The sequence below is a fragment of the Heterodontus francisci genome, chromosome 10 (genome assembly GCF_036365525.1).
Source record: "Heterodontus francisci isolate sHetFra1 chromosome 10, sHetFra1.hap1, whole genome shotgun sequence".
NCBI classification, from domain to species: Eukaryota; Metazoa; Chordata; class Chondrichthyes; order Heterodontiformes; family Heterodontidae; genus Heterodontus; species Heterodontus francisci.
In genome coordinates, this window is record NC_090380.1 from 80,689,630 (window position 1) to 80,705,009 (window position 15,380).

The following is a 15,380-nucleotide window of genomic DNA, read 5'->3' on the forward strand; positions in this document are numbered from 1 at the left end:
CATAAGATCTTTTACATTCACCTGAGCAAGCAGGAATCTCCTCTGTTTAATATTCCGTCTGAAAGGCAATGCAACACTCCTAATGCACTGAGGTGCCAGCCTACATTTATGTGCTCAGGTTTATTGTCAGAATGTTTTGGATTCAAGACCCACAAAGCCGAAAGCAAACCAAGTAATTGAAACAACTAAATTTTTGAATGGTGGCTGAAATTTACCACCAAAGCTGATACCGCTGAAGTATGTCAGGGTGCAATATATACATCTGAATGACTGGATTAAGGGAAAAAGAATGATAAAATGGCATCAGCTTTGGGGATACCTTAAGCTTCATCATGGCCTCACTCACATGCCACCATATCTAGCATTGCCCATTCAGGTTGACTGAGATGTCTAAAATGAGAGGGACCTCCTTTAGCCTGCTCCTTTTTGTTATGTGTCATTTGTTCTGCAAGTAGAGAAAAAGCATTGAACTACTGGAGGTTTGAAGAACACTCAAATGACATAACCATATGCTCATCTTGCATCCCAACTTACCAGGGTAGTTGTGTGTGGTAAGCTTAGTTAGTGGGTGTCACCTTTCACAATAATCACACAACAGCAATTCCAATTTAAAGTGAGAGTAACTGATACAGTACGCGTATGCATTTGAGGATTGGCCTGCAGTCTCAGGATGTAAGTAGGTGAGAGGGAACTGTTGGTTCCTTCATGCTTTGCATATCTACTTGATGTAGTATAATGGGTGGCTAGCCTCACTGGCAAACTTTTCTCCTTGTCTGTTTTGGTAAGATGTGAGCACAGTGACAGATGTCCAAAGAACCTGGGTATCTCTCCTATAAGGAGGATAAGAACACAATCAATCGGAGCGTGAGTGGACCATATGGCCCATCGAGCCTGCTTCACCATTCAATATGATCATGGCTGATCTTGGGCTTCATTTCCACTTTCCTGCCCACTCACCATATCCCTTGATTCCCTGAGACCAAAAATCTGTCTATTCCAGTCTTAAATGTGTTCAACAATGGAGCATCCACAACCCTCCTGGGGTAGAGAATTCCAAAGATTCATAATCCTTTGAGTGAAGATATTCCTCCTCATTTCAGTCCTAAATGATCACCCTATTATCCTGTGGATGAATGAGAGGCTGCCTACAAAGCTCCATCTAAAAATAACGGTACTTTGCCTCTTTGCTCAGCCGTGATTTTCTCTCTACACAATGACAGTCAAACAGTCCCTTTAACAATCAGCTATGAGCTTCAGGAGCTGCATCCTGACAGTGAGTTCCTGTAAACAGGCCTAGTTCACTCTGAATAGTTAGAGCCCAAGTCTGAATGCTTGGTGAAGTTTGATGCAGAGTGGTATTGGCCAGCATCAAATCCATTTCTCCACAGTTTCACTATTTTAGTGTCCATTATTGGAAAGATTCACTCTTGCACAACATGCAAATCCAAAAGGATATGATGTGTGTGATGTACAAAATGAAAAAAGCGCAACTGAGTCTGTGTGTGTATTGTGATGTAGGAATGTGTACACTGCTTTTTTATCTGTAAGATATAGAGGGGTTTGGTGTACTATGTACAATTAATGTGACCTGTATTTATTTTTTTTCTAGGAAAGGGCTCCTGGAGGAACTGAAGACTAAAGATGTGTGTGACCAATCTAACCAAGCCAACATTCATTGGAGGCTGATAGGCTTTCAAAGCAACTCAACTTATTTTGCGCATATCTAGTGACAAGTGAAAAAAAACAGATTGTTCGTCTTTCTACATAACTTTCAGTTCTTTTATTTGCTATGGTGTGTGTGAGTTTCTGTAATAGTTCACCTGCACATTTATGCTTACTCTGCTGGTTATGGGCTGGATTCATTCGCACACCTATCCCAGTTTGTTCTGTGTATATCCTTCATGAAATATGATCTGAAAATTTCTTTTTTGAATAAATGTTTAATTCAAGCTACATACCTCAAGGAGCCACTACGACTAGTGCCAATCAACAAAATAATATTGAACGAGCATCTTAAATTCCAGCACCCAAACTTTTTTACGACTAGATGTGCATGTGCAGATAAATGGATATGAAACTTGCTCACACATCTGCAATTAAAAGCGGAACTAATAATTCCATGAAACCAAAGATGTTGATGTCGAAAGAAACAAATGAGAAGAATCCAAACCAACATGAATAATCATTGGCATTATTGCAAAGTGTCAAAAAGCCCCAAGTAGTCAGGTCCTGGATATTGCTGGCTCAGAGCTTCATGTCAGAATGAGAAGATGAGCGGAAGGTTATAGATGTGTATATATTATGGATGTCCTGTCTGTTAACTAGACACGTAGGCCTTGATTTTAACTCTGGGTGAGATTGCTGACATGCTCACATATCAAGACCCAGTGAAATTTTAGCTCATGGACCTCATTTCTATATTAAAGATTCAACTCCTGCCCAAACATGGCAGCAATCAGTGCCTCATCAGTGGGTGGGCAAAGGATTTAGGGGTCAGGAGGAGCATAAACAGTCCCCAGCAGTTAGTTAGGTCTCCAGGACCTTGCTGGGCCTCGTCAGGCCCTCAACTTGGATCCCAGCAGTTTTTGCCCTGTGAGGGAGCCTTACTGCTCCACTGAGGCCTCAGATTAAAATGGTAGATTGGGCCCGGACAATATCGTCACAATAGGCCAAATGAGGCCTGCTCCATTTAAACTGCTACCTCACCCATCGCCCAGTGGGCCTGGTTTCCACCAGGTGGAGGAGCTAAAATTGAGGCGATAGTTTAACTTAAACTTCGGTATTTGTTGTCTCAGTTAACATAATAAATTTCAGTTTTCCTGTTAGCCTTATTATTGAAAGCAAAGCTATTGTGCTTCCAAAATCTACATAGCCTGTGGATCAAAATTATCACCAATATAAGGTACAAAGTATATTTTTTGCTTAGAAATTTTAGCTTCTGCAAAGCTTTCATTCAAGTTTCAAAAAAAAAGTGTTTTGAATATTTTTGAGGGGTTTTCTCTGATTTCATTTTCCTCAACATTATGCATCTCGTTTTCAAATAACTTGCTGCAAGTAGATGAGTAGACTTCTGCATTGCCTTGAGGTCACTATTGCTCCAAACTCGAGTAAGGAATGTTCAGGAGCACACATTCTGGGCAATGTTTCTCTTTCACATAAAAATCCAGCCGTTCGCCTTGTGATTGCCAGGAACTGTTCAAGCTCCCTACAAATATAGAATTATTTTATTTGTACATTTTTAACCAGGACAGCCCAGTGAGGTGCTGCAATTGGAGAAAGAAGGCACTGGAAGGGTTCCTTTTAGTAAAATTAACTGCTGGAAGGTTTAAATCTCTGCTTTTTGCAATTACTGCTGTAGGATCTTTTAGTCTCTCTAGCAATGGAAGACAAAATTTTGATCCCCTCCAATTGGACAGGTCCTTTTAATACTTCATATCCCCTAATTCCAGCACATCTGCAGAGGACCGAGATGGTGATGTGGTCGTACTTAACTGTTCAATCATTTCTATTGCTTAAGCACATTAAAATATAAAGTAAATGTAGATTTCAAGTTTAGCTCTGAAATGGGAATTGTCATCCTGGTAAAGTATTTTATAAAACAAGCACGTGTGGAAATTGTGCAATTGGTAAAGTGATTTACATCATTCCATCAATAACTGTGTCTTTCACTAACATTTTCATGACATTTACAAAACCAAAATATGGAAATCACAGATTGATAGTTCATGGTGCAGCATTTCCCACAACACCTGCCTTTCTCCATTGCATTTAGAGTGACCTCTGAGACTCGAGCCTGCCTGAAAATTCCTTAGATCCACATTATTATTTTGTAATGTCACCATAACTGATCCTGAGTCAGTACCCACTGCACATATGTGGGTGTTTATTCTTAGTTGTTTTTCTAAATATCTCGATGCTCTTTTTTTCACATGGATCATGATTGGGATTGTTCTACTGGTTAAAAAAAACATTGCTTTCATTAATGGAGTTAACATTAATATTTCAAATTTGATTTTTGGTTATACTTGGACTAGTACCCTTGCATTCCATTTGCAGACTTGCACTACTGGCCCTTATCCTTATTCTGAGTTCCTTCACTACAAATGTGAACACATGACATTAATCCTTTACGTTTTCATATTGTCTGTTCCATTTTCAAGGACCCATTTTGCAGTCCCATCTCATTGAATGCTTTTTTAAATCTAGCAAATGAAACTGTCATGTAACAAGTTATATAAACAAGAGAATACAAATTGACATTGCAAGCCAACAGTGGCCTCTTTAGAGAGTTGTGCAAGGGTTATTTGTGACATTTTTAACAGCTGAAGAGGTTAGATAACAGACCTTTCATTCCTGTAAATCAGAATTGGGAAATAATTGATTTGTAGAAAAGTAACTGTTTAAATGATTATTTATTGGCTGAAGTATATGAAGGGTTTAAAATTGCCTGGATTGTGGTTTCATTCACAAAAATTGAATTTGTTGAAGAGTGTATCCACTAAAGCTTAGGTGAAAATAAATTTATCACCAAATATTGTCTCATCAAAGTGTATCCGTGAGACACAAGAATGAATTGATTCAGTGGCAACAAGATGTTATTCCCATTTGAAACCTGCAATGTTTCTATGGCTACTTGAACATGTAAAAGAGGAGCATAATATTAATGTGAATAACCCTATTGCCAGATTTTATCACCGTACTCACTTGTTTTACTTGTCATTGAATGAATAACCTCCTCTATACCAACACGTTGCAAAATGCTGGTTTTAAATTATTCAATCAAGTGTCATTAGTTGAAGTTTCGCACATTGGTCTAAATCTGGATCATTTATCTTTCCATTACAATAGTTTATTATCTATAAAAATAATTAAGTTCACAAGCAAGGAATAATAAGAAATCGGAAGGAAAGCTTGATCAAAATAGCCCCAAAAGACTCAAGATGGTTGGTAGCATTGGATACAGAAAAGTGATCTATTTCAGCAGAAAAATCCAGTGTTAATAAAAATAATTATCCAAAGGATAGTGTTCATACTGATTTTAATTAGATTAATTTTCTGTCTTTGAATCACAATAAACCAAAAACTGGAATTGAAAACCCAAACTTTTGCCTGGCTGATATAAACTGAATCCTTTTTACAATGTACATAATCTGCACATATTCTATAAAAATAACCTCTTGGTATTTTTCTGGATATTTTCAAAGCTGAATATTGTAAAGTAGAACTAGAAAAATGTAAGGAACTATGCACAACTTATTTACAGTCACCGAGTAGACTTCAGACATGTTCATTTGATGCCACTTAAATGGGACGTTGTTAATTAGATATTCCTTGATAACAGACATTTCCTCAGCTACCATTTGAATATCTTTAATTCAAAATCAGTTGGTCTGATTAATTGAGATGGTCTTAAAAAAAAAGGACATTTCCATCCTTACCAATGTGTCCTAGTTAAGAAGCTTCACGTGTATTTTCTATTTTAGTGTAAAACTGCTATTATAGTCCCAATCACACCAGAAGATGTGCTTCTATTGAAGTGAAAGTGCTTTGAGTGAGATGGTGTCTCAACAGGAGCATTGAATTTGCTACTGCGCAAATTATTGCATTACCTTGCAATTAATACTGTAACGTCTAGCCCACAGTTGTGAGTCATGGATTTATATATATAGATATCTAACATGTTGGAATGACTGTATGTGAAACTTTCTGTGGAGTGAGGTATATGCAAGAAGTATGTGCTTCCCACTCCTGAAAAAAATGTGATGCCAAAAATGCTGCTTTTGTAAGCTTTTAACTTAAAATAAAAATGCATTACGAAAATATAACTCCTGAATTCAGCATTATTTTTTTCAGGCAAGTATTCCTTAATTCAGTGCTCCCATCTCTCCTGGAATTTCTGTAATTTAGAGGGAGATATCCATTGATAGCCATAAAGGTGGGGAAAGGTGTGATTGAATGGGTTCTATGCCTTTGGCTCCAGTCACAAGTGATGGTAGTTTTGAAACTGAGACATTTAAAGTGTGTGTGAGTCCAAAATGTACATGTCCCACAGGGACTGACCAGGCATTGATAGAGGTTGCATACGAACATACGAATTAGGAGCAGGAGTAGGCTACTTGGACTCTCGAGCCTGCTCTGCCATTCGATAAGATCATGGCTGATCTGATTGTGACCTCAACTCCATATTCCCGCCTACTCCCAAAAACCTTTCACCCCCTTGTTTATCAAGAATCTATCTACCTCTGCCTTAAAAATATTCAAAGACTCTGTTTCCACCGCCTTTTGAGGAAGAGAGAGTTCCAAAGACTCACGGCCCTCAGAGAAAAAATTTCTCCTCATCTCTGTCTTAAATGGACAACTCCTTATTTTTAAACAGTGACCACCTAGTTCTAGATCCTTCCCTAAGGGGAAACATCCTTTCCACACCAACCCTGTCAAGACCCCTCAGGATCTTATATGTTTCAATCAAGTTTCCTCTTATCCGCTTGCAGGTATTGAATGGAACTGATTTCAACCAGTTTAGCAGTTGCATGTCTTCATTATTTAGTACAATGCTGGATCTATTTTAGAGCCAGTTTTTGCACTGACTGTCTGTACTGCTTGCTTTTCAGATGCTTCAACCCAACTTCCAACAGGTTTTGCAATTTCCACTAACTGTTCCTCTGGATATTTCATCACGTAAATTTTAACTGTCCCTTCACAAAGAGAATGCTTTCTTCATGAAACAGGCCTCCAACTATGGCAACTCACATCTGTGTGGTGAAGAGAGGGACTGTGCCTTAAAATAAGCAAATAAATTAAGCACTGCAGTTGCACTGATGCCCCATTAACATGTACCCTATTTCCTGTCTGCCAGTGGTATTCTACATTCAGGGCCCACTGGCATAGATTTGCCATGTTGTTAATTGTGCCTTACCAACAGAATTGGAAAATTGTTACTGCAATTGTTACTATGATCCCACAGGCACTACTTCAGTGGAATGTTGGAAGTTACAAAGACATCAGTGAGGATAACCTGCCTCTGTTTCACATATTGGAACTGAGAATTTACCACCTTGTTTTCACACTTTGCTTGATGCATGTTCAGTCTTGACCAGGAAAATAAATGCAGGAAATGTATGCCAAGCTTTCAGGAGAAGTCTACAGCATTGTGTTACTCTGCTTATTGAAGCCTTGCCTGAGGCTCTGTGCCAGTTTTGTTTCAGATCAGTGACAGAGGGGGAGTATCAGGAAGCAAACAAACTACCCAAGAACATTGCAGCTTCCCAGTAATCATGGCAACTCCCCTGTGGATACTTCACTTTGTTGGTTAGACATGCTTTAATTTCTTTCTGTTGGTATTGGAAAGTCGAACATCAATCTGAAACCTCACTAATATTGCAAGACTTTTTCTCTGGTTGGGGAGACACCAGTGAGAAGGCATCAATTTGAAACTGGCACAGAGCGAGTGTGAAGAGGGAAAATGGGAGGCATTTATTTATCCAGAGCACTGCTGAAGCATGGAGTGAATTATCACTGGGGTTGTTGAGGCAGAGACCACAATATCTCAAGGGAAGCATATTTGAAACAAGATGATAATGTGGCTTTGGGAGAAAGTGGGGCAGTAGGATTAGTTTTAGATTTCACCAGTATAGAACTGATACTTAACAGGATGGGCTGACTGGTCTCCTTCTATGCTGTAAATTTCTGGAAGATCAAACTGAGAAATGCTAATACAGTGTAGGGGTTCCTCAGGGTAGTGTCCTAGGCCCATCCATCTTCAGCTGCTTCATCAATGACCTTCCTTCAATCATAAGGTCAGAAGTGGGGATGTTCGCGGATGATTGCACAATGTTCAGCACCATTCGTGACTCCTCAGATACTGAAGCAGCCTGTGTAGAGATGCAACAAGACCTGGACAATATCCAGGCTTGGGCTGATAAGTGGCAAGTAACATTCGTGCCACACAAGTGCCAGGCAATGACCATCTCCAACAAGAGAGAATCTAACCATCTCCCCTTGACATTCAACAGCATTACCATCACTGAATCCCCCACTATCAACATCCTAGGGGTTACCATTGACCAGAAACTGAACTGGAGTAGCCATATAAATACCGTGGCTACAAGAGCAGGTCAGAGGCTAGGAATCCTGAGGCGAGTAACTCACCTCCTGACTCCCCAAAGCCTGTCCACCATCTGCAAGGCACAAGTCAGGAGTGTGATGGAATACTCTCCACTTGCCTGGATGGGTGCAGCTCCAATAACACCCAAGAAGCTCGACACCATCCAGGACAAAGCAGCCTGCTTGATTGGCACCCCATCTGCAAACATTCACTCCCTCCACCACCGACGCACAGTGGCAGCAGTGTGTACCATCTACAAGATGCACTGCAACAATGCACCAAGGCTCCTTAGACAGCACCTTCCAAACCCGCGGCTTCTACCAACTAGAAGGACAAGGGCAGCAAATACATGGGAACACCCCCACCTGCAAGTTCCCCTCCAAGTCACACACCATCCTGACTTGGAACTATATCACTGTTCCTTTACTGTCGCTGGGTCAAAATCCTGAAACTCCGACCCTAACAGCACTGTGGGTATACCTACCCCAAATGGACTGCAGCGGTTCAAGAAGGTAGCTCACCACCACCTTCTCAAGGGCAATTAGGGATGGGCAATAAATGCTGGCCTGGCCAGCGTCGCCCACATCCCATGAATGAATAAAATAAAAAGTGTATATACTTGAGATTGCATTCTGAGGATGGAGACTAGCTGGGAAGTAGCAATCTGAGTGGGTCTGAAGCTGAATGAGAGTTGGTGTCTGTTTTACTCAAATTTGGTCTTTATTAGGACCTCAAGTAGGGAATCTCCTGAATTCTTTGCTGCCTGCTTCAATTTTCAGGCTTTTGAGCCTCTTGTCCCAGCTTAAATCATGTAATTAGACATCCTGCACCATTCTGACTCATTTCAACCTTTACTGGTTCTTGTGTTATGGGCGTTGGCTCCTCACCTAGATTCCTCAGTTATAAACAACTGTAAGGTATAGTAGCATGGTGCTACTGGTTGGCAATATAGGAAACTGCAGTGACCTAGGTTATTTGATTTGCTTTCTGTGGCAGTCATTTTGGGCCCACAGAACTATTGGTAAAACTAGGTCAGGGTTTGGACCTGAATCTAGTTTGGCAGCAAGCTGACCATCAAAAATCTAGTTTTAAGATGTCAAAATGTCCCCTCACTTCTGTAGAATAGAATTCTGCTGTTGTGATGACATTTTGATGTCACATTGTCAACAAAGAGATATTAAAGTTCCTACCACCAGACATCCTTCTATGATGTAACCCGAGATTGGCTGCTTTATTGCATGACGTTAGCCCTGCAGTCTCTCTGAAGTATATTAAGCAAGGAATGGTAGTTGGGGATTTGGCCAAATCTAGTTTTGGACTCTGTAAAAGTGGTCACATGAAGAGGTGGCACTATGTTGATTAAAACAAGATTTTCTTTTTGGTATTGAGCTCAAGGGTTCCTGTTGATATGTATAATGAAAGAAGCTGGGTTATTTTCTGTTGATGAACTATCTTATGGTCATTGGCAAAACTGCTTCAGTTCTCCATTTCCGATCTGTGTGTCCCCACTCTGCCCCGTCACTGGTGATGGAGCCATCAGCTGCATCAAATCTACTCTCTGGAACTCACTCCCTAAATCTCTCTGTCTCTCTCCACCTTTACAAGCCTTTCTAAAACCCATATTTTAACCAAATCTTTGGTCAATTTTCTGAACTCCCGTCCCTTAGTTTGACATACATTCATTTTTATTTTTCCCATCTGTGAATCAGCTAAGAACAATTTTCCATATTAAAGGTGCTATTTAAATGAAAATTGTTATAGAGAATTATGCCTGGTGCATGAAGTATTACCGAGTGTTGGAAGATCAAGTTGAATCTCTCCTTTCTTCATATTTAACTTGCTCTGCTAGTGCTTTCTCAATTCCTCTTACTAAACCCAGGCTTTGGCTGTCTCTTCCCCCCCCGTGCTGACTTGTGAATTGCTTTTCTCTCCTTAGGCCACAGTCTGTGACCATACTCAATTGCTAGCCCTTTCCAAACTGGCAGCAGAGAAGCAAGAGCACATCTTATAGAATCATACAATCTTGCAGCACAGAAGGAGACTATTTGGCTTATCGTGCCTCTGCCAGTTCTTTTAAAAGCTATCCAATTTGTCCCTCTTTTCTGTTCTGTTCCAATGCTCCTGCAAATATTTCCTTTCAAGTATTTATTCAGTTCTCTTTTGAAAGTGATTTGGAATCTGTTTCAGCCAGTGCATTGCCGATTACAACAACTTGCTGTGTGTAAAAAATGGAATCTCCTCATCTTCCCTCTAGTTCTTTTTGCAATTGTTTTAAATCTGTGTCCTTTTGTTGCTGACCCGTCTGCCACTTGAACCAGTTTCTCTTTATTTACTCTATCAAAATCCCTCATAAACACCTATATTAAATCTCCCCTTAACCTTAAATAAAAGCAAAATACTGCGGATGCTGGAAATCTGGAATAAAAACAAGAAATGCTGGAACCATTCAGCAGGTCTGGCAGCATCTTTGGAAAGAGAAGCAGAGTTAACGTTTCGGGTCAGTGACCCTTCTTCGGAACTGACAAATATAAGAAATGTCAAAGGTTATAAGCAAGTGAGGTGGGGGTGGGGCAAGAGATAATAAAGGAGAAGGTGTAGATTGGACAAGACCACATAGGTCATGGAGCAAAGGCAAACAATATGTTAATGGTGTGTTGAAAGACAAAGCATTAGTAAAGATAAGGTGTTAACGGACTGAATATTGAACAGCAGCAAGTGCAAACATGAAAAAAACCGTGGGTAAGCAAACTAAACAAACTAAGATGAAATGAAATAAATGCAAAAAAAAGGATTCTAAAAAATGTAAAAAAGAAAAAAGAAAAAATAACTAAAAATGAAAGTAAAATGGGGGGCTGTCATGCTCTGAAATGATTGAACTCAATTTTCAGTCCGGCAGGCTGTAGTGTGCCTAATCGGTAGATGAGATGCTGTTCCTCGAGCTTGCATTGATGTTCACTGGAACACTGCAGCAATCCCAGGACAGAGATGTGAGCACGAGAGCAGGGGGGAGTGTTGAAATGGCAAGCAACTGGAAGCTCAGGGTCCTGCTTGCGGACTGAGCGGAGGTGTTCCACAAAGTGGTCACCCAGTCTGCACTTGGTCTCCCCAATGTAGAGGAGACCACATTGTGAGCAGCGAATATAGTATACTACATTGAAAGAAGTACAAATAAATCGCTGCTTCACCTGAAAGGAGTGTTTGGGGCCTGGGATAGTGAGGAGAGAGGAGGTAAATGAGCAGGTATTACACCTCCTGCGATTGCAGGGGAAGGTGCCATGGGACGGGGACGAGGTGGTGGGGGTAATGGAGGAGTGGACTAGGGTGTGGCGGAGGGAACGATCCCTTCGGAATGCTGACAGGGGAAGGCAGGGGAAGATGCGTTTGGTAGTGGCATCACGCTGGAGGTGGCGGAAATGGCGGAGGATGATCCTTTGGATATGGAGGCTGATGGGGTGGAAAGTGAGGACAAGGGGAACCCTGTCACGGTTCTGGGAGGGAGGGGAAGGATTGAGGGCAGAGGTGCGGGAAATGGGCCAGACACGGTTGAGGGCCCTGTCAACAACTATGGGGGGGATTCCTCGGTTGAGGAAAAAGGAGGTCATATCAGAAGCACCGTCATGGAAGGTAGCATTATCGTCTGTTGTAAAGAAAATAGAGCCAGCTTCCCTGGTCTCTCCACATCACTGAAGTCCTGCAACACTGCTGGTATTCTAGTAAGTCTCCTCTGCTCACCCTATAAGGCCTTGACATCCTTCTGAAAGTGCAGTGCTCAGAATTGGACACAATACTCCAGATATGGTCTCACCCGTGCTTTTCTGAAGGTTTAGCATAGCTTCATTCACATCATAGAGTCCAACAACAGAGGCTGTTCAGCCCATTGTGCCTGTACCACCCAAAGAAACAGGGAATGTCACAGATAACATAGTATATCATGAGTTCCGCTTCCTAGCAAAAAGTGTTGGGCTGTTTGGGAGTCTTGTGGTTCAATTATTGTATATTCAACTGAGGAAATGCTGAAATGGGCAGCGACATCAGATGCAATTAAATCTGAAGTGATGCACTTTGGCAGAAACAACATTATAATCTAAAAGGTACTGCTTTGAGGAGGTTATGAGAATAGAAGGACTCCTTTGAAAGAGTTGTCCAATTTAATTCCACACCCCAGCATTTCCCCCATAACCCTGAAATTTAATGTACTTCAACTGCATGTCCACTTGCCCTTTGTACGTTCCTGTGTAATCTGATTCCACCAGCCTTTCAGGTAGTGTGGTCCAGATCTTTAACAGCCCTCCATGTGAAGAAATTTCTCCTCATTTCCTGTCTAGTACTTTTGCCAATTATTTTAAATCATAGAATTGGTTACAGTACAGAAAGAGACGATTCAGCCCTCTGTGTCTGTGCCAGCTCTCTGCATGAGCAACTCAGCTAGTCCCACTCACCCAGCCTTTCCCTGTAGGCCTACAGTTTTTTTTTCTTTTCAGATAACTATCTAATTCCCTTTTGAAAGCTGTAATTGAACCTGCCTCCACCACACTCTCAGGCAGTGCACTCAAGATCCTAACCATGTGCTGCACAAAAGAAGTTTTTCCTCATGTTGCCTTTGGTTCTTTTGCCATTCACCTTAAATCAATGCCCTCTGGTTCTCGGCCCTTCTGCCAATAGGAACAGTTTCTCCCTATCCACTCTGTGCTGACCCCTCATGATTTTGAACACCTCTAAATCTCCTCAACCTTCCCTTTTCTAAGGAGAAGAATTGCTCATTTGGAGAGCAGACATGATGGGCCAAATGGCCTCTTCCTGCGCTGTAACGATTCTGGGAGAACAGTCCCAGTTTCTCAATCTATCCATGGAACGAAGTTTCTCATCCCTGGCACCATTCTCGTAAATCTTTTCTGCACTGTATTTAATGCTTTCACATTCTTCCTAAAGTGTGGTGCTCAGACTGGACACAATACCCCAGTGGAGACGGAACCAGAGATTTGTAAAGGTTTAGCATGACTTCCTAGTTTTTGTATTCAATGCCTCTATTTACAATTTCAAGTATCCCGTACACTTCCATAACTGCTTTCTCAACTTCCCTGCCACCTTCAAAGATTTGTGAATATACACCCCCCCCCCAGGTATGTCTGTTCTTGTAACCCCCACAAATTAGTACCATTTAGATTTTATTTATTTGTTCGAGGGATGTGGGCGTCGCTGGCTAGGCCAGCATTTATTGCCCATCCCTAATTGCCCTTGAGAAGGTGGTGGTGAGCTGTCTTCTTGAACCGCTGCAATCCTTGGGGTGTTGGTATGCCAACAGTGCTGTTAGGAAGGGAGTTCCAGGATTTTGACCCAGCGACTGTGAAGGAACAGCGATATAGCTCCAAGTCAGGATGGTGTGTGGCTTGGAGGGGAACTTGCAGGTGGTGGTGTTCCCATGTATTTGCTGCCCTTGTCCTTCTCGTTGGTAGAGGTCGCGGGTTTGGAAGGTGCTGTCTAAGGAGCCTTGGTGCGTTGCTGCAGTGCATCTTGTAGATGTCACACACTGCTGCCACTGTGCATTGGTAGTGAAGGAAGTGAATGTTGAAGGTGGTGGATGGGGTGACACTATCTGTGACATTCCCTATTCCTTTGGATGGTTAATTCTGCACTTTACTCGTTTGTTTGTTACCTTTCCACTTTAAATCTATTTGGATACATGCATATTTCTATATTTCAGAATGTCAAGCTGTATTTCTATTCTTTCCCTCTCCTTGTCAATGTCTACTTAAGTGATGAGTTTCATTCACCATTCAGTGGCACCAAGTGGTAAAACCATGACTTCAACAACTCAACTGCTCAAGATACAAACATAATACCACATTGCCACATACTGGTGAGGACAGGAATTACAACTGCAGTGTCTCAGCAACACTAAATACTGCAAATATTGTAAAATGAATTATATTGTGCTGCCACTAGCTGGTGTTGAAGTGATAAGCATAGTCAGAGGTGCAAAGAGAGATCTGGGAAATAAAGAGGGAAGTTAGAGAAGGAACAAGAAACCTGAAAAAATGCAAGTAGGGGCTGCGATGAACAGAAGGTAGTACATTAAATGATTACTGCCTCCAAGTACTTACTAAAATGTGCGTAAGATGCCATCTCAAATGACGATAACCTGAGTAGATGTAATGACTTCAATATAATTAGGACAAAAGTCTTAAACAGACTTAAAGGGAAAGATGGAGGGCAGGGAAAAGGGAGAAGATTTTGAGGCTTTGATGATCATTAACGCTAATTAGAGTAGGTTAAAGGGTTGGCACAACATCGTGGGCCGAAGGGCCTGTACTGTGCTGTACTGTTCTATGTCCTAATATTGTAAATGGCTCCCTCTACTCAGATATTGCCCTCCTCCCTTTCAAAACTGCTATCATCACCCCTCCTCAAAACAAATGCCCTTTACATTTCCGTCCTTGCAGCCTATCACCTCATCTACAATATCCCTTTGCTTACCAAAGTCTATGTTTCCTGAAATTCCATGTTTGAATCTCTCAAATCAGGTGCCACAGCACTGAAACAACCCTAATAAAGTCACAAATAACATCCTCTGTGACTGACTGTTACTATGATACCTTTATAAACTGTCTGCAGCCTTAGACGTAGTTGATCTTAGATTAGATTAGATTAGAGATACAGCACTGAAACAGGCCCTTCGGCCCACCGAGTCTGTGCCGAACATCAACCACCCATTTATACTAATCCTACATTCCTACCAAACATCCCCACCTGTCCCTATATTTCCCTACCACCTACCTACACTAGTGACAATTTATAATGGCCAATTTACCTATCAACCTGCAAGTCTTTTGGCTTGTGGGAGGAAACCGGAGCACCCGGAGAAAACCCACGCAGACACAGGGAGAACTTGCAAACTCCACACAGGCAGTACCCGGAATCGAACCCGGGTCCCTGGAGCTGTGAGGCTGCAGTGCTAACCACTGCGCCACTGTGCCGCCCTTATCATCCCTCTCAAAGCCTCTCTTCCATGTTCAGCTCAGTGTGACCGTTATATCCTTTGCCCTTCTTGCTCCTCGGCTGCATCTGTGGTGACATCCTCCAAAGACATGGGCTGGAATTTTACATCCTCTGTGGAAGTGGTTTGGAGGCTGGAAGTGTGAGGGGTGAGGATGGGCATAAAATTGAGTGAGTGGCAGGGGCTATCGTTCCCATTAACTTCCCACCCTCGCTGCAATTTTACAAGCAGCAGGGGAGGTGACAAATGGCCCACCCACCCCAGGCCAATTAAGGTGCTTAA

At 41.7% G+C, this 15,380-nt stretch overlaps 1 protein-coding gene across 2 annotated transcripts in view; it reads left to right on the forward strand.

Annotated features, from left to right (window-relative positions):
* LOC137374570 (capZ-interacting protein-like) overlaps nucleotides 1–5,825 on the forward strand; it is a 78,835-nt gene extending 73,010 nt beyond the window's left edge. For both annotated transcript variants that reach the window (XM_068040861.1, XM_068040862.1), the window contains exon 7: nucleotides 1,610–5,825. In XM_068040861.1, the coding sequence (XP_067896962.1) occupies nucleotides 1,610–1,639 (30 nt within the window). In that variant the 3' untranslated portion in view covers nucleotides 1,640–5,825. The remainder of the gene's footprint in view (nucleotides 1–1,609) is intronic.
* The last annotated feature ends 9,555 nt before the right edge of the window (nucleotides 5,826–15,380 follow it).